Source organism: Nematostella vectensis, chromosome 3 (genome assembly GCF_932526225.1).
Source record: "Nematostella vectensis chromosome 3, jaNemVect1.1, whole genome shotgun sequence".
Lineage (NCBI taxonomy): Eukaryota > Metazoa > Cnidaria > Anthozoa > Actiniaria > Edwardsiidae > Nematostella > Nematostella vectensis.
The window spans coordinates 3,133,327-3,152,557 of NC_064036.1; the positions used below are offsets into that span (position 1 = coordinate 3,133,327).

General features: G+C 42.6%; 3 protein-coding genes across 3 annotated transcripts; 2 read left to right on the plus strand and 1 right to left on the minus strand.

Annotated features, from left to right (window-relative positions):
* Positions 1-1,244: 1,244 nt before the first annotated feature.
* On the minus strand, positions 1,245-5,482 carry LOC116614917. Its single transcript, XM_032376504.2, has 4 exons — positions 5,114-5,482; positions 4,522-4,710; positions 3,226-3,459; positions 1,245-2,709 (listed from the first exon to the last, which is right to left on the minus strand). The coding sequence occupies exons 2-4, from the start codon at positions 4,550-4,552 to the stop codon at positions 1,910-1,912; spliced, it is 1,065 nt and encodes a 354-aa protein (XP_032232395.2). The 5' UTR covers positions 4,553-4,710; positions 5,114-5,482; the 3' UTR covers positions 1,245-1,909.
* A 2,327-nt stretch (positions 5,483-7,809) lies between these two features.
* On the plus strand, positions 7,810-8,616 carry LOC125561306 (protein TsetseEP-like; the record flags this gene model as incomplete). The annotated part of the gene is made up of 3 exons (XM_048725414.1): positions 7,810-8,009; positions 8,125-8,190; positions 8,256-8,616. Coding segments are annotated over 3 exons (627 nt in total), but the record flags the coding sequence as incomplete, so codon positions are not given.
* Positions 8,617-8,965: 349 nt separating this feature from the next.
* LOC5507775 lies at positions 8,966-19,172 on the plus strand. Its single transcript, XM_032376509.2, has 7 exons — positions 8,966-9,533; positions 11,149-11,473; positions 11,856-12,166; positions 12,861-13,029; positions 14,986-15,203; positions 15,922-16,146; positions 17,519-19,172. The coding sequence occupies exons 1-7, from the start codon at positions 9,470-9,472 to the stop codon at positions 18,349-18,351; spliced, it is 2,145 nt and encodes a 714-aa protein (XP_032232400.2). The 5' UTR covers positions 8,966-9,469; the 3' UTR covers positions 18,352-19,172.
* The last annotated feature ends 59 nt before the right edge of the window (positions 19,173-19,231 follow it).

The following is a 19,231-nucleotide window of genomic DNA, read 5'->3' on the forward strand; positions in this document are numbered from 1 at the left end:
ATGGATGTCTTGATTGACGGAGACTGCGTGACGGATGTCTTGATTGACGGAATATGCGTGACGGATGTCTTTATTGACGGAGACTGCGTGACGGATGTCTTGATTGACGGAACATGCGTGACGGCTGTCTTGATTGACGAAGACTGCGTGACGGATGTCTTGATTGACGGAAACTGCGTGACGGATGTCTTGATTGACGGAAACTGCGTGACGGATGTCTTGATTGACGAAGACTACGTGACGGATGTCTTGATTGACGGAACCTGGGTTACGGATGTCTTGATTGACGGAACATGCGTGACGGATGTCTTGATTGACGGAACATGCGTGACGGATGTCTTGATTGACGGAGATTGCGTGACGGATGTCTTGATTGACGGAAGATGGGTGACGGATGTCTTGATTGACGGAACATGCGTGACGGATGTATTGATTGACGAAGACTGCGTGACGGATGTCTTGATTGACGGAGACTGTGTGACGGATGTATGAATGCAGGAACTCCCCGTGAAAGATATTGTACGGCCTGTGACAACAGCCATGTATTGCATTCATATATATTTTTTTTATCGTTTATAGATTTATAGATAATAAAAAAGCTTTCTGGCGCCCGAGACGCCTTTGCCTATGCGGGCAAAAGGAAAGTAACATAATTAAAAATAATTAAAAATCTGAAAAATCTGACTCTATGGGTAGCCGTAGATGTATAAGCTCTATATTTTTACCAAATCACTGTACATATGGGCCATAGAGGTATATATTTTTAGAAAGAAAATGACTTTCTAGAAAAACAAATTCTAATTCTAATTTGAAAAAGAAAAAAATGGACAGGCGACATTTATATTGCGGGAATTCAGCGAAAGTGCTTTTCCTCCTCTTATTGTAGAGATAGAGTAATATTACATGTTTTATGGTTATAGGCTTTTGAAGAGATGTTTTATATAATAATGTCCAGGGCTTTTGCTACGTACATCAGAAATAGGGCTCATACAAATCTCAAAGGTGAAAAGAGAAAATTCCAGTAAAGTGATAATAGAAAAAAACAGATAACACATACGGCACCCCTTTTTTGGTACATGAAACAAAGCTAAAAAAATCCTTAAAGCTAAAGCAACCAAAGAATGGTATGATTGTACAGCAAAATATAAAAGATGAAAATAAGAATTTGTAAATAGTTGTAGTTTAACTATATTTGTAAATATATACAGATAGGCGAAGGAAGAACAATGAACCATAAAACAAAATTTGTTGTTTGAATGTATTATTGCTTTCATGAAAGGACGCGTGCGTTTTGTTGCACTTTGATTTGAGGAATTCCCGCGGTTGTACTTTTCATTGTCATAAATGTTTCCTGTCATGTTTGCTTATGACCCTGGTACTGCCATAACCTCTCATGTTTGCTTATGACACTGGTACCGCCATAACCTGTCATGTTTGCTTATGATCCTGGTACTACCATAACCTGTTATCACTGCTTATGACCCTGGTACCGCCATAACCTGTCATGTTTGCTTACGATCCTGGTACTACCATAACCTGTTATCACTGCTTATGACCCTGGTACCGCCATAACCTGTCATGTTTGCTAATGACCCTGGTACTACCATTACCTGTCATGTTTGCTAATGACCCTGGTACTACCATAACCTGTCATGTTTGCTTATGACCCTGGTACTACCATAACCTGTCATGTCTGCTTATGACCCTGGTACTACCATAACCTGTCATTACTGCTTATGACCCTGGTACTACCATAACCTGTCATTACTGCTTATGACCCTGGTACTACCATAACCTGTCATTACTGCTTATGACCCTGGTACTACCATAACCTGTCATGTTTGCTTATGACCCTGGTACTACCATAACATGCCATGTTTGCTTATGACCCTGGTACTGCCATAATCTGTCATGTTTGCTTATGACACTGGCACTGACAGTCAGCAGAGCTAGCTCTTCGTTCTCTGTCTCTACGAGAGCAGCCAGTGCGTGCAAATGTCAGTTCTCTTGGATAGCTACCGGAGTCCCAAGACGAGTGCGGTGAGAGAAGAGTGGAAGTAGACGCGAATAGACTACTAGACCGCCCTTCGTACCCAGGCAAGGTCAGCTCATTCCCAGAGAAGCTTTTCGAATGCTGGCGGGGAGTTTCGTCACTCGTCTTACGAGTCCGGCTAGGAGAACGGCTCCTCGGCCTAACCACAGTGACGTTACCAGGGAGACTGTAGCCACGGCAACGACTGTGGTGGTCACCTTGCGCGGTTCTCAGGCCAGCCCCTACACGGCTTAGATAGTTACCCGTATGTTGCTTGCCTTTTCCTTTCCGTGACGCTGAATGATTACGCGAGTCGTTCAGACTTCCGTTCAAAGGTGATAGCTCAATATCGTTTACATAGCTACAATTGCTACTCGAAGGACTTCTTGGATTTATTGAAGCACTTACACTAACAGAATGGATATTTGCAATAGGAGACATCCCGTCGTTGCTATAACAACTGATGTCGCCTGGATACGGCGGTGGGAGATCATCCTCTTCTTTATTCGAAGCCTCGCTTGCGTTCGAGCCAACGCTATCCTCGATCCCAGTCTCTGGCGAAACACGCGAGGAGAGCCTGGATCCGAGTTGAGAGAGACCACTGACCGTGGACAGTCTTCTTATCGATGATATCGATGACCGCGGTGATGGAGGATACAGCTGTGGACTGCGCATGACTGAAAAAAAAGCAGAGAGTCAAATGATGAGCCTAGTGTCGTCACAAATCAATGTGAAATCACTTGTATTTCTTGAGTGTGTGGATCAAAGTACAAAAGTGGGGATTTTTTTTTCATGGATCAAAGGCGAAAGTGGGGATTTTTTTTCGTTTGATGTAGCTCATAGATTGAAAAGAAATAACCCACGATAACCACGGTGTTACCACGGTAACCGAGTGCGTATGATGGCTGGATGAGTAGTAGGGTGAGAAGTGTGGATATCTAAGTACCTGGTGTGTATCAAGTAATAATACAGTAGTCCCCACATATAAGAACCGGCTTTTTACAAAGTTAGCCTAACAGGTTCTTCAAATTCTAGGTTCTTATATGTGGGGAGCTAATGTAGACCTGATAACCAGGGAGGTTTACCATTCACCAAATTCAGTCATGATTATCACAAAGGCTTCTTTTTCGGCCTTGTTATTTTGCTTAAATGACAAAATTGCGACTGACCATCTCTATATATCGTAAGCATACCTGCATCATAAGATGGCGGGGCACTTGCTTCCAAAGGATCCTGGGATAACGTTCTTGTGAACGTCGTGTTATTATTGGTAGCAGACTGGTGCTCTTGCTGTCTGCGCCTGCGTCGACGCTGGATGCGCACTGACCGTATTTGGAGTATAACGAGGGCACAGGCTACGACACAAACGCAAGACAAACCCATGATGATCACACCTGCTTCCAGCCCAGTGGAGCCCACGCGGGGTTCTGCAACAAATAAACCATTTTCAGACCTAATTAGCGGTGCCTTTTTCCCTTTTTTGGCAAGTTTAGTATCCTACCAAAGCGAAAAAACACTTTTTGTCTGCGAGATCTCATTAAATGGTAGGGCAGTTATCCTGATGGCGATGATTCTTAGTTTATTTCGCTATTAGACATTGAAACAGGATTCTCTACTCAAGACAAAGTGATTATTTTTTTACAATATATTATAATGTTTAATTTCTATCCTTTCCTGCGCTCTGGGGTTTTTCATAATGAGTTTTTATTTTATTTCATTCTCGAATTAAGGCTTGGAAGGGCTCTATCAAATCAACAAGGCCGATAATATTCCCCAAGGACTGTGCAAAATATAAATTGAATGAAATCCCTGTTTTAGAGTTGTTTTTCATTTTAAGTATATTTATTTTATATAAGCGGGGAAGTGAGAAAAGCAGGTGTTCCTGGAACCTTCAGTAAATTTGACCATACAGAGTATAACCGAGTTTTTATTAATGGTATCTATTTTGTAAGCATTGCTCATAATTAAAGTATATTAAAAGACGAAGTTTGGTGAAGTAAAAGTGGGTAAATCAAATAAAAAATATAGATATAAAAAAAGATTGTGCTTTAGTTCAATTTCAGACTTTAAAATTCAAAGAAAAAAAGTTCCTATAATACCGATTTTATTGATGGACTTTGTCATTTCTGTAAGAGAAATTACTTTTGTGACTGCGCCGGTTGCACACTGTCAGGCGTCTGTTGATTAAAGCTCTTTCTTTTCTTGATTTATTAATGGCTAGCAACGCGAGATTACTTTAAAATTTAACAACTAAAATCAGTGAAAAACCATATACAAAACTGATCGTGTAAATTATATCCTTATTAAAATACCTAGCTACTCTTTACTTAACCAGACTGATATACCAAATGATAGAATAACAACCCTACAAAAAAATCGGATTTCAAGTTTTAAGCTTTCAAAGGAATTGTGCACTCAACATTGTGTTCATTTAGAAATCTCTGTTGAAATTGGCGTCTAAGCGCAAAGGAAATTTCTTTATTGGTTACCTCTCGTCGTATAGTTACTTTTCTGCTCCATGGCGGGTCCAAGTCAATTTTCTCTGTTCTGTTATACAATGTTTTGTTTGTACCAAAGCTGAGAATACGTCGGTTTGGTGAGAAGATTTTCTTGAATCACCAACTGCTGAGATCACCGTTTCAAGATAATCGTCGGCATAATGGGCTGTATAAATTATTCTAAAAGCACACATGCAAGTTATAATATGTCTTAAAACATAAAACACACTCGAATCTCGCTTCTGCACTGTTGACAGGGCTGGACTGTAAGGATTGAGGGAGTTAAAACAGCATTACCTTGAGTTGAATTATTGACAACTCGAGGGATAAAGCTCTTATTGGCAAAAAGAAACGAGAAAGCGTGCGGGCCATTTGACATTTGTCAGGGTATTTTTACCATTGGTAAGGTGTTAAAGTGTACTATCCCTTTTTTTCATACCACGGTTGAGCAAATATGGTTCTGATATAATAGCAATTCTTGAAGGAAGTCAGCGACAACGCGTATGAACAAACAACGTCTTTCCGAACTTTCCCCACCGTAGACATACGCGAGAAAACACTTCAAATATCGAATTCAACTTACCGCTGGTGGTGTTTTCTTTCTTACTGAAATTATGTCGAAATTGCCCACAATTAACATCCACGAATGAATCCGCGAATTGTTTCTCCGTTCTTTCAATTGATTGCAAAGTGAGCATCATATGCATAATCAAACTACACTGCGTTAAGCCCAAGGTTTATACAGACGTCACAATGGGTGTTTTAGCGGAAACTTAGAAATATTGGCGAGAGGACTGGATAATAAGACGAAGGAGGATTCGCTGCCTGCAGTACCCTCGTTCCGAGACCACCTGCGATTGAAATTGATTCTTTTCCGGACTTGTGATATTAATGTATCTGGATATATGACATGTGTCTCCTGTCGTTGAACTTATACCAGATACCAAAAGAAAAAGAGAAATACGGAATGGGAGGCATGTAAGAACAGGGGGGGGGGGGGGGGGGGAGTAATGGCGTTCATTTTTACCTAGTATCCGAATGAAGCATTCAGTTCAGTCTCGTTTTGATCCATCAGGATGCCTAACATTCTTAGCGGTTACTATTGAGTTCGATGCATATTACCTTAATGACTTTATAATTTTTGTTATGGAAAGGTTTATCAATTCCCGCCAACGCAAGGGGCTTGTTGTCATCCTTAAAACTGATGTTTGGAACACGTACAGCGGATAGAGACGACACTTCTGTTTGATAATATGCGGGTAAATACTCTCGAGTGGCAAGGACTACACGCCTCATTTTATATAATATCCATGCCTAACTTCGTTATACCATGACAAAAAACGCGTGGACGTGGTCGTTATTTGCGAAATTTCATACGAACATCGGGTAAATATACTACAGGCGTCCCAGGCTCTGAGCGAGTACGGGTGAATAGGCTGGATGATGGGCTTCCAGTGGTGAGCTTTTTTAAAACGGCTTTTCATATGTATTCAAAATATCGCTTCTAAACTGTAATTTTTTTAACTTTCAAATGTTGAAAAATCCCATTAAAGATGCTTAGATACTTAATGAACATCTGTGAAGTGATTATTTTCGAGTTTAAGGCCGTTTAAGTGTGATTTGCGAACGCTAGATTTCTAAAAGCTCATCATCATCCAGCCTTTCACCCGTACTCGCTCAGAGCCTGGGAGGCCTGTGAATATACCGCCGATATGACACGAACAGTAGACTTTTGACCAGCGGTTAAACCACCTAATACACTCTTTTTTTTATAAGAACGGCTAATTTTTATTTGAGGCTGGGCCGTTCTTATTTTTGGGACATTTTAAGACTAAAGATGTTCTAACGATGTTCTTAAATTTTAGTTTATATAAGAATATAAAACCTAATTAATTATTAGGATGAGAATAACACTGATAATCAATAGCTATAATATATAATGATATGAAAATGAAACAATCGACTCGATTCATTTGCATGCATTTGCATTGAATACGGCTCATGGATAATACGACGTTTGAACTATGTATGAACACAATTTGATTCTGCATTTTAGAACGCATCAGGACTCAAAAAGAAAGATTGTTCTGCTATTTAAACCTCGGAATGTTCCTAGAATGTTCTTAAAATTTGGTGAAATCTCAGGCTGGACTGTCCTTTTTTTACGCCTGAAGGGCTGTTAAAACCAATATTTCTCGCTCCAAGGTCTATTTGGTATCTTGCCTTCGTCTTGTTGAATGTGTAGTCCCAGAAAATATCCATACCCACCCCCCGAGATATGACCCCGCACACCTCTGGAATGTCCAACCCACTGGAAAAAATAAATACTAACTGTTAAGGAAAAAGGGCATTTCACCCCCCTCCCCTCTGGAAATTCCTGGGCGTTTGACCCCCCACCCCCCCGGAATCTCAAATCCTCTCAATGGGGGGGGGGGGGGGGGGGGGGCATATCAATATTTGGGTGACCTTCAAACCCGCTCGGTCAATCTCTGGGAGGCCTGGGTCTAAGGGCTTTTCAAGATTAGTGAGATGAAAATTTAACCAAGCTGTCAGGTTTTTTTGGACAAATTCTTGCCACGAGTCTCAAATTGACAGGAATCAGCATTTTTCAGCATATTTTCTGGAGATCAGGGAGCGGGAAAACTTTAGCTCTTCTAAATATGGGCATCAATGACCATATAAGGCAATGCAAACGAAGGACACTATCCTTGGGGAATATGTTTGATATGGGGGGGGAAAGGGTATGGATATTTTCTGGAACTACACAATGTTTTCACTCCTTTACATTTTTGACCGTGCGCGAGTGTTTTCCCGCCTTTTTGAAATCGATCGATAAACTAATCGATATTCGCGCGAAAGCAAAAGTTGAAAGTTTGTTTTCTCGTCATTTTAATTTTTAAAAGCCATATAATAAACCTCGCTTGCTCGGGCTGTACAAAGAAATATAAGACCTTGGTCTTTTCAGCACATACGTAGCACGTACATTCAAGACCTCGGTCTGATATTTCTCCGTTAGTAAAGAACCACTCAACCAGTGCGTGTAATTTGTAAAATACTCTAACAACTAATACAAAATTATTGGTACGAAAACAACTTCGGACGAAGAAAGGTTCATAAATATTTCCGTCCTAATATAAGAGCGTCCAATTTCTACATTCGTACAATTCTAATTTCTTTTTTATTCGTATTTTCATTCAGCGTCAACAAATACGTAAGATAGGTAGTGTTTTTGGTCCTGTGCAGTGATTGTCTTGTGCTAATTCATATACAACAATTTCTTGCATCACTGGGTTCAATTATCCCTATCCCTATCCCTATCCCTATCCCTATCCCTACCCCTACCCCTACCCCTACCCCTACCCCTACCCCTACCCCTACCCCTATCCCTATTCCTATCCCTACCCCTATCCCTATCCCTATCGCTATCCCTATCGCTATCCCTGTCCCTGTCCCTATCCCTATCCCTATCCCTACCCCTACCCCTATCGCTTTCCCTATCCCTATCGCTACCCCTATCCCTATCGCTATCGCTATCGCTATCGCTATCGCTATCCCTACCCCTATTCCTATCCCTATCCCTATCCCTATCCCTACCCCTACCCCTACCCCTACCCCTACCCCTATCCCTATCCCTATCCCTATCCCTACCCCTACCCCTATCGCTACCCCTATCCCTATCGCTACCTCTATCGCTACCTCTATCCCTATCGCTATCGCTATCGCTATCCCTCTCCCTCTCCCTCTCCCTCTCCCTCTCCCTCTCCCTCTCCCTCTCCCTCTCCCTCTCCCTCTCCCTCTCCCTCTCCCTCTCCCTCTCCCTCTCCCTCTCCCTCTCCCTCTCCCTCTCCCTCTCCCTCTCCCTCTCCCTCTCCCTCTCCCTCTCCCTCTCCCTCTCCCTCTCCCCTGCCCCTGCCCCTGCCCCTGCCCCTGCCCCTGCCCCTGCCCCTGCCCCTGCCCCTGCCCCTGCCCCTGCCCCTATCACTATCATCACCCCCACCACCAACCCCCACCAACCCCCACCACCACCACCACCACCAGGAAACATCACCCTTAGCACGATGTAAAGGCCACCAAATGCGGGGCTAGATAGGTACATAGTGTCCGAAATTTTTGAAAAAGAGAACAATAAACATTGGCTGAAAAACGTGAGAATTTGGTATAAAACAACTTTCCCAGGCCCGGGTTCCTCTAGAAAGCAAGTTAACGCTAACCCAGGAATAAATGCCCCTTTTATCTAACCAATTCGGGATAGCCGTATTTATCCCTGAGTTAGCGCTAACCTGCTTTTTTAATCTGCTTTAATGGAAAAATTAAGGTGCAAAACTTATTTCTAACTGCTCTCTTTTTCACTTTCAGACTTTTACATTTCTTGATTGTACACCGGAAACGGATGTGGTCGAGAAACTCATTTGCATAAAACAAAGTCTCGATGGTGTTTTATTACCTGAGAGATATCAAGTGTCGACCACAGCTCTCATGCAAACAGTAAACTACGTCATCTCGTCCTGTCTCTGGCTTTCGAAATAGTGTAAATCTCCATGTCTGATCGAAGCTAAGCCCGAAGCCTCTTACTCGGCAGGCATGTTTTAATTTAATAACTTCAAAACCCCTTGTTTTTGCAAGGGGACACCAAAGATTGAGAACCTATTCTACCGGTTATCCTATAAAGGAAGCCTACAACACACAGGTGATCGTGCTAGACTAATGTAAACTGGATGTTTCGAAAGCTTGATAACTACTTGGCAGAATCGTTTGGTTGAGGTGGACGAAGTATTCATCGCCTTTATACGGGTTTATACTCCCAGGTGAAGTTAAAAATAATAAACACAGCCCCAGATTGTCCTGTGTTTGAGTATCTAAAATCGCATGGAATAAACTGTCGCCGGCTTCAAGTCATTCACAAGTCGTGTGGTTACATTACTCGCAAAGCGCGCTAGGCATGGATTTTCAATGGACCAAGCTGTTGCTGTTGTACTTCTCAATGCTAAAGCACTATTGCGTGGGTAAGTTAGTATTATATTTGAAAGTAAGATTTAAATAACCGAAATCTCTAAATTGATTTACATTCTTCGTCAGTGTTATCAAGTCATTTTCACTTTCCTTTACGTTCCTAGTTAAATGAAAGTGTTTTTTTTCACCGTCAATGTGCATTTTCCTCCTCATTAAGTCCGCTTTATTGTATTCCTTGTACTCGTACAGAGTTTCGTAATGCACATGGGGAAATTACTGCATTTATAATCATAATTTAACTGACGCATACTGTCACTTATATATTTTTGACTTGAATTTGTTTTATTAGAAAATATTATGTTGTGTCATGCATACTACACTTACAAACCACAATGTTAATCCGTAGATTTCTGGTAGAATAGTTGTCTGATTTGAAGTCTGTTGTGAACTCATTATATTTCGATAAAGAGTTTCTTGTGGATTTTGCGCCAAGGGGGCTTCATATTCCACGGGTGTCCTAAGCCAATAGTCACGATTAGGAAATCTCTCTGTCAGATTTCATACCCTGATGACATGTTGTTGATTATCGCGGAGAGTAAAAAGGTCACCCTTTGTTACACCACTCCTCCTAAACTTATTGTTTACAAGTAATGTCCAACTTGTAGACTTCAGAAATCGGGATTTTCGTCGATGGCCGCGAAATTTCCCCCGGCTTTCCTACCGCGATCTAGGTTGTTTGGGACTCGGGAAATTCTAAGGTCAATTCTAGAAAATTCGGAAGAATCCCGAAGAAATCGGGATGTGATTATTTTCAGTCCACGCAAATCGGTAAAATAGAATTGTTTATTTTATTCTTAACAGTGCAACAAGAAAAGGTTAAAGATAAATGAATTATAATTTTAGATTTATATAAATGTAATCGCAGTCTTATCTTGTTGTGAGAACCTCTTTCACCCTGGTCCCCCGTTGTGCCTCGAATCACGTAGACAAAAACATAGACGTTCTCACTCAATCATTTATTCGGTACGATCTCCAACAACAATTCAATTTAATTAAAATTTCGATTTGACTAGATGAAAGTCTAGTACAATTAACGTATTGAAAATAAAGGTTTAGCCTTTTTGCAGGTCATTAGATTGTCAAAATTTAGTGAAGCCTTCGGGGGCTATAACGACGAAAAAAATGCATTTTCAGATCTTTATTGGTCAAGGGTCTTGTTTGTTGACGTTTTCGTGTGGAGACGACGGAAGGAGTTTTGCCCATAGAAGTCTAAACACCCTTGTTTTAACGACTTTTCGGCTAAACCTTATCTTTTTTTTATTGTATCGGCTTCCTCTGATGTTGTTTTTGTCTGTCCTTTTTTTCCGCCTTACATACCTCTGTATCAGCTTTCGCAATTCATATGACACAGGCAAAGTGCAAAAACGTCTTATGATATCTTATAGGTGTCATGGTTGTATACTCTACACTCTTTTTGCAATGTGCACACCACAAACACAGGATTTTAACAAGAATGGAAGGAAATAAGTGATGATTTTGCACTGGCATTTACCATACTCTCACGAAACCCATCGATTCCTTACTATCCAAAGAGATTGCGCACCCCCGCCCCACTTATTCGACTTGTAGTCCCTCTTGCAAACCAGCTCATTTACATTCTTACCACAGGACTCCCAAGCCCTGTTGGTCTTTATCCATTGGACGGTGACCGCAAAGCATCAGATATCAGTTGCCATAACAACCCCGAAGGAAAGCTCTATGCGGTAAAAGTATCGAAAGGCCCGGGCGGACGCCCCTCGGGCGCCTACCGCTTCTCTGGGTCTAAGAACAGTTATATTGAGATTCCAGGCAACAGTATGACGGATGTGCGATACTCACTGACGCTCTTGGCAGAGGTGTACCACGCGGGCTATGCTGGACCTATCATGGACTTCGCTACAGACGGGTTAGGGGTGAATCTCTGGATGACCGGCCCTGAAACACTCAACGGAAGGTACAAATGATACGCACTTTGATAAATGATACCTACAGTTATACTTGTATTTTAATTTAGAGCAGCCACCCTTTCAGGTCGCGAAAGGTCATTTTATTTTTCAGCTCTATAAAGCGGCCTCTTGCTTTGGTCGCGAGGGTCGCGCCACCATATTCTCAGTTCCCGTAAAGGTCACTCGCTGTATTTTATACCTCTATAAAGCGAATTTTGTGACGGACAGATAAAGGGGGGCGATTGAAAAACGGGTGAATTTGTTTGACATTTTGCTGGGCAGGGTGTTTTTTTTTATCTATGGGTGAGGCCAAAATGTTTAGGGATTTGCCAAGTTTATCCAAAAAGACCTGTACTAAATGTTTCTGCTCTGAATATTTGATATTCGTAGGTTCATCACTAGAGACGGCGTCAATAACATATTCCTAAGCAGTAATCAAATCGGCCTACGCTATAGCTGGCACATTGTGGGGCTCACTTACGACTACGTTCACGGGACAGCGGAGTTGTACATCGACGGCAAGCGCGTGCGCAGACTATATTTGGGGAGGTTTGATTTGAAGACGAAGGGTTTTATTCGCCTCGGCGCTGTTGAGCACGACGACCGTTATTTCAAAGGGAAGATATCCTGCCTTCAGATCTACGACAAAGCGTTGAGCGAGAAGGAGATCATAGAAGTGGCGGGGCGATGCGCCATGAAAGGTATAGTGCTCGAAACAATTTTCCAGGGCTGCGCTCTCTTGTAGAGGGATAGGTAGACTACCCTAATGCAGGGTGTCAGGTTGTGACACCTGGGAATCGCGACTTTGATGAAATATTACGCTTTGCCTCAGGGCCCTCTCTCCCTCAGAGGCCACTATTTAAATTCGAGTTTTCTTTGTATCTGAGATATTCACCGTTGGGTTTGGTTAGTCTTGTGACCATCATTTAGGTGACTAATTAGAAAAAGCTTACTAATTAATTATCAATTTATTAGCATTGATCTATAAGTAAGACCGGGTTTTTAAACGCGATCTTAGGGTCCGGAATTTTTGTTAAAAGCGACCTGTTTTATGTTGTTACCATGCTACGGGTTTCCCCTTCTTTTTTGTAATGTAGCAAGAATGTTTGGTAACTCTATTTATATATCTTTTTTTATCTTTTCTTTTATATCTTTTTTAAAGTTATCCGAAAACAGCTCGAAAAAAAAAAGTTTGGGCTCAGTTGTTAAGAGACCGGAAAAGGTCTTGCTCGGATTCCGAATTTTGACAAAAGTCTCGGGCTCGGATTCTGAAATCGCTACCCCTCCTTATCTTTGACATTTTTTATATGACGTGACGTAAACGGACACCTCGAATAATATTCCTTACGCTGCTTATGGCATACCCTCAAACATGATTAACTCTTCTTTTAAAAGAACCAGTGAACTGCTCTGTCACCGATCTGCCTTCTCGTGTTGAACGGCATATGACGTCATCATCCGGGAGCTTCAGTTCCCCTGGCTACCCACGTGGTTACCCAGCAGACGCTAACTGTGTGTGGACCATCAAAGTGCCTGTCGGCAAGAGGGTGGAGGTTATCTTCAGGTGCGAGGTCATTACTTACTCGTGTGTATGCCAGTGTGGGACTGACTGGGCCAAAGCCTGACGGTCGAAATAGCTCTTCCAAATCCCGTTATCCCAAATAAAATCTCTTCGAATGACCCGATCCTAATCGCTTATCCAGGGGCGTATCTGCCTTTACGCCAGTTAGGCCCGGTCTTAACTTACTTTCTGGACAATTTTTTTTTTAAATAATGAAGAATTTTTCACTCTCGCGACAAGAAAAAAAAAAATTCTTTTGTCTATAAGCCGATTTCAGGGTATCGCGATGCCGCGTTATCAAAACACAAATTTGTTTTGGGCTTTTACGTTCCGTCCAGTAAAAAACTTGTGCAAAAGCCTTGTGCACTTGCCTGGCTTCCCTCTAGACAAAACCCGGCAGTGTCGCGACAGAAAGCCAGGCAACTGCACAAGGCGAAATAGGGCAATGATCTCATTGGCTCAGAATAATATGACTTGACTGAACAAACATTCCCAAAAGCCCAAAAAGATATCGTTGTTTTGAAAATTCGGCTCCACTATCGCGATACATCAGTATTTCCGGTTTGCAGGCGGCACGTTTGTACATGGCTTCTCGTAAAATAGATATTTTTTTTTTTCGGGAAAGAATGCGAGCGTTTCGTCGCCCATGGAGCTTTTGCCTGAACAATCTAATGATGTAGAGTAATATTCTAGTACCGATTACAAATATAATCTGGACATACAAAGCCTTACTAAAGATGATTTACGAAGAGATAACGTTCGGCAGAACTATTAACAGAATAAATGGCACAATAGCAATAATGTTAAGCTCATAATTTTAAGAACGCCACCTATCTGACAGAGAAAGGCCTTTTCGACGCTGAGATTGTTAAGTGGAAGTCTTAGTGGTCGCAGGCTGAAACCGTCAACCCTGCAAGACACGTTGACTGCTAACAACACAGAGCTATACCCCAACGTCACGGCCATCCCCTCCATCCTTCTGACGATGCCTGTGTCAACAGCCACACCTGAACGGTCCTTTAGCTGTATGCGAAGGGTAAAGTCGTACCTACGATCTACCTTGCGGTCAAAGAGGCTTTCGGGGCTTGCTCTGCTTCACTGTTACAGGGGACAGGGAAATAGACATTGACCAGGTTGTCAGGGAGTTCTTAAGAAAACCCCGCCGATTGACATTCGAATAAGTTGACACATAACTAGAAGCGTTTTATATCATCATAAGATTGTGTATGCGAAAGCAGTGTTATATCGATAAATAACGACCTACTTGTAATGTACCAAATTCGATTTTATCAGTAAAGTTTTTAAAACTTCAATATTCACTCACGGAAAACAGCATTTACGTTTTTGTAATGTTTTCCCAAGGTAAATGAGGTAGTGATGATCACTTTTTTTCTAGGGTATATCGTAACAAAAGTTTAATAAACCGACAAACGTTCCGTATTTTCGTTAATAGTCTCTTCTACGCACCCCCCCCCCCCCCCCCCCAGATTTCAAATTTTGAAAAATGGCCTAGATACGCCCCTGTCATCAATCCCGAATTCCGCTTTTTTTATTCCCCGTATCCCGCAAAATAATCCGCTCAATATCGATCTTTGTCAGGCACAGGGCCAACATCTTAACCAAGATGAAGGCCTGTTCATTATTAAAAAGGGGGTATGGGTGAAAATAGAGAGGCCCTGTTTTTTTAATAGTAAGTATACAAAGGAGGCTCCTACATTCTCCTTTGTAGGGGGAGGACACCCAAATGAATTATCCTCTTTGGTATAATTACCCCTATCCTTTTCCCCTGTTTGGGAATGTGAAAGCAATGTTCTCTTAAAAAAGCTGTGATGGCGTTACTCCCTTTCGTCATTAAATTTTAATCGAAAATAGGTTTATCGTTTTTTTTATAACAGTAGCGTCTTTTCATGCTTTAAATCTTAAGCTCACTGAATAATTGTTTTTGCTTGGGTTTCTTAGTAACCTCGACCTCGAGCAAGACTCAAGTTGCCCTGACAACGTGCGAGTGCTGGACGGTCTCACAAGCTGGTCCGTGGAGCTCAGGAGGTTTTGTCACTCAACCGAGGGCGCAAGCAACAGGGTGACGTCATCAGCTAATGGTCTGCGGATAGAGTTCCGCAGTAACGGCTTGATCAGCGGTAAAGGATTCACGGCAAGCTACACATCTCAAGACATAGGTACGAATCCGATGGAGAATTCAAAACAGGTTATCAGGGGCGGCGGAAGGAAGGGAAGGGGCAGGGGCGCCAGCCCCCCACTTTTGAAAGAGAGCGAATGTTTCCTTATATATGATTTTTTTTAAACCAACGGGTTTCAATCGGTACATATGCAACCGACAACAAAAAAAAAGGTTGAACAGTTAAAAATCCCGTTAATAAATAGCTTTCTCATAAATAATGCTTAAGGATTTGGGACCACCACCCACCCATCCCCCTTGAAACCACCAACCATCCCTACCCCTGAAACCACAACCCACCCTTTTCCCCCTAACCTTCGCCCCCCCCCCCCCCCCCCCCCGACTTATAGGAGCACTCCGCGGCCCCTGGTTATTCCCACGGCATATTACTCTCTCGCACGATATACGATATCAAGTCACAAAGCTCTCAGTTTTATCTGGTAATTCAAGCCAGTACCTCAGATACTTTAAATCAGATTTTGGTTACAAAAACATCAGGGCTTAAACGTCTACACTAAGTTGAATTTCTTGCAAGTAGACCGTTGTATTTCTAATGTAAGCAAAAAAAAAAAGTAATATCGATGGGATGTACCTGGGATGGGATGTATCACCTTGAAGTACCCCAATTACCTCTCACCCCCCTCCCCCAATCATGGCTTTTTAACGACATACAAAAATAAGAAAAATGTATACTAATTAGCTAATGAATTATGTTTTAGAACGCGATGACGAAACCCTCGCCATCGACCTGAGCATTCACTACACAGGCATCGTGATCGGCGTAGCTTGCGCCGCGCTTTTTACCGTGCTGTCAATCATAGCTGTCAATCACACACGCCGGCACAGACACAGTAGACGCAGCAGCACGTTCAGTGATCGACAGAGCGAGTGTCCCTCAGAGATGGACGTTGTACGTGAGGGTGCACCGCCATCCTATGATATAGGTATGTTGTACAGTAGAACCTCCATATCACGTACATCGCCATCCTATGGTATAGGTATGTTGTACAGTAGAACCTCCATATCACGTACATCGCCAACCTATGGTATAGGTATGTTGTTCAGATAAACCCCCATTTAACGGACACCACCCTCTCATGATATAGGTATGATGTAAAGTAGAACCTCCTTTAACGGACACCGCCTTCCTATGATATAAGTTTCTCGTAAGTAGAACCTCCTTATAACGGACACAGCCCTCCCGTGACATAGGTATGTCGTAAGTAGAACCTTCTTATAACGGACACTGCCCTCCGACGGTATAGGTATGTTGTACATCAGAACCTTCTTATAACGGAAACAGTCTTCCCATGATAAAGGTATGTTGTACAGTAGAACCTCCTTATAACGGACACAGCCCTCTTACGGTATAGGTTTGTTGTAAAATAGAACCTCTATGTAATTGAGATTCCTGGGACTAAAATGAGCATTTATCATTCACACGCACTCTCATTCACACGCACTATTATTCACACGCACTCTCCTTCACACACACTATCATTCACACGCACTCTCATTCACACACACTCTCATTCACACGCACTCTTATTCACACGCACTCTCATTCACACGCACTCTCATCCACACTCACTACTATTCACACGCACTATCATTCACACGCACTCTCATTCACACGCACTCTTATTCACACGCACTCTTATTCACACGCACTCTCATTCACACGCACTCTCATCCACACTCACTACTATTCACATTCACTATCATTCGCACGCACTCTCATTCACATGCACTCTCATTCACACACACTCTTATTCACACGCACTCTCATTCACACGCACTCTCATTCACACCACGCACTGTCATTCACACGCACTCTCATCCACACGCACTCTCATTCACACGCACTATCATTCACACGCACTCTCATTCACACCACGCACTCTCATTCACATGCACTCTCATTCACACACACTCTCATTCACTAGCACTCTCATTCACTAGCACTCTCATTCACACGCACTCTCATTCACACGCACTCTCATTCACACGCACTATCATTCACATGCACTCTCGTTCACACCACGCACTCTCATTCACTAGCACTCTCATTCAATAGCACTCTCATCACACACACTTTCATTCACACGCACTCTCATTCACACTCACTACAGGGTGCAAAGAGGGTGCGCGGCTAAAACGTGGGTCATTTCTTGTTAAGGAATCTTCAAATACTATGCTTTTTCTATATGATACCTATGACTGCGCACCCCTCTCCCTCAGCCGATCCTTGGTACGCACCTGCTACGGTTCACTATCACTCACTTTATTCCCCCCTCCCTTTGTTGTGCGTTTCAGTGATGAGATGCCCCGACCTCTACCCGCCCTCACCACTAATGAGTCCCGCAAGCTCCTGTACTCCCGACATTCAACCACGCTTTAAAGTACCATCCCGCCCAGGGTCTAGCGCGGTGTCCCTCCTGGCGTCCTGCGCTACATCACAACCAGGTTCACGAACAGTGTCCCCCCTTGTATCACGTGCTTCCAGTCCTGTGCTCTCAGCCCACTCCCAGTGGAACTCAGACATAATTACGCCGCACGAAAACCAATTAGCTAGCGTAATGTCATCCGGGATATTAACATCGACGGGGCATGGTTTGGACGACGACGAAGATCCCCCACCCTACCCCGGCATCGTCGTCGTACATGGCGATACAGTGTTCGGATCACACCCAGATGACGTCACATCAACACGATTTTCGACTCAGTCGCTTCATACGGGCGACATGCGTGGACTTTTTGGTTCTCGGACGGCTCGGTCCGGAATAGGTTATTTTCGGACACACAGTACTGACTTATGCGGTGATCATAGACTTCGGGAGTATGAAAGAGCGGCGGTTTCCATCCCTGCCTCGGGATCGTCTCCAGGACTTACGGTAACTCACACTTCGCTCGAGTCTCATTCAACGATTGAAAGTAACGAGCTTACGGATTTGCGTGGCAGCAGCGGTAACAGCAACGACGACATGCGCGTTGTTATGCCCAATCAGACGAGTGGTCGCGCGTCTCGAAGTTTAGAGAGAAGAGACTCTAGTGCTGACCGAACTTCTGACTTATGTACATCAGACAGAGTGTTAGATACCTCTTTGGGAGCTTGCCGTTTAAGTGACGCTAGAGAAGATAGTGTTTGACCTACTAATGCAGCAGCGGATCTAGAGGGAGGGTTTTGGGGGTTTAACCCCCCCCCCCTCCTTTGGACTGCCAGAAAGCCATAAGTAACAAAAGATAATTACCCCCTCCTCCCTTTGTCACTGAGCCAAACCCCCCCTTTAGCGAAAAGCTAGACCCGCCCCTGTAATAGACAAGCGTGACGTCATGTCATCCAACGTAAAAGAAATAGTTTAACCCGCATGCCAAGTGTGACAAAAAACTGATTTGGCTGACTTGTTGCTTTTTGTTGCTGTTATCTCGCGACTAAAACCCGGATTGCACGCGCGAGTTTGGCACGTGATCTGTTAGCGCAAGTACTTCAGTCAATAGAAATAGCAGATAACATTATTCTTTTATCAAGAAATAGAATATATAATATAAGAATAACAGAAAGAATAGCGTTAAAATATAACATTACAATACGGAGAGCTTTAGGAAAATTGTCATAAACTCTCAAAATAAGACTCAAGATCAGTTTTCTATTGCATATATAACTTTTTTTCTTTCTAGAAAGAAAAAATTCGTTATCAGAATCTTGGAAATTCTTCGATAGGGTATAGTAGATCAATTAAACTTTCGAATTTATTACCGATATTTGACCAGATGCTCCATCCATCTCTCCATGCAATCATTCCCTCGTACCAGGAGCTCATAGACAATTATACAATGCAGCTATAGATGCTGTGAAGATGTGCATATATTTTAAAATACCAAAAAAACATTTTCTAGTAGAAAAAAAATACATTCACAAAAATAAAATTTATTATCAGAAGTAAATGTATTAAAAGACATCTTTATTGTGTGGTGCGTTCAGACTTGAGTTTGGCTGCACTATATTGCATCTTGTTCCGTGTAACTTCT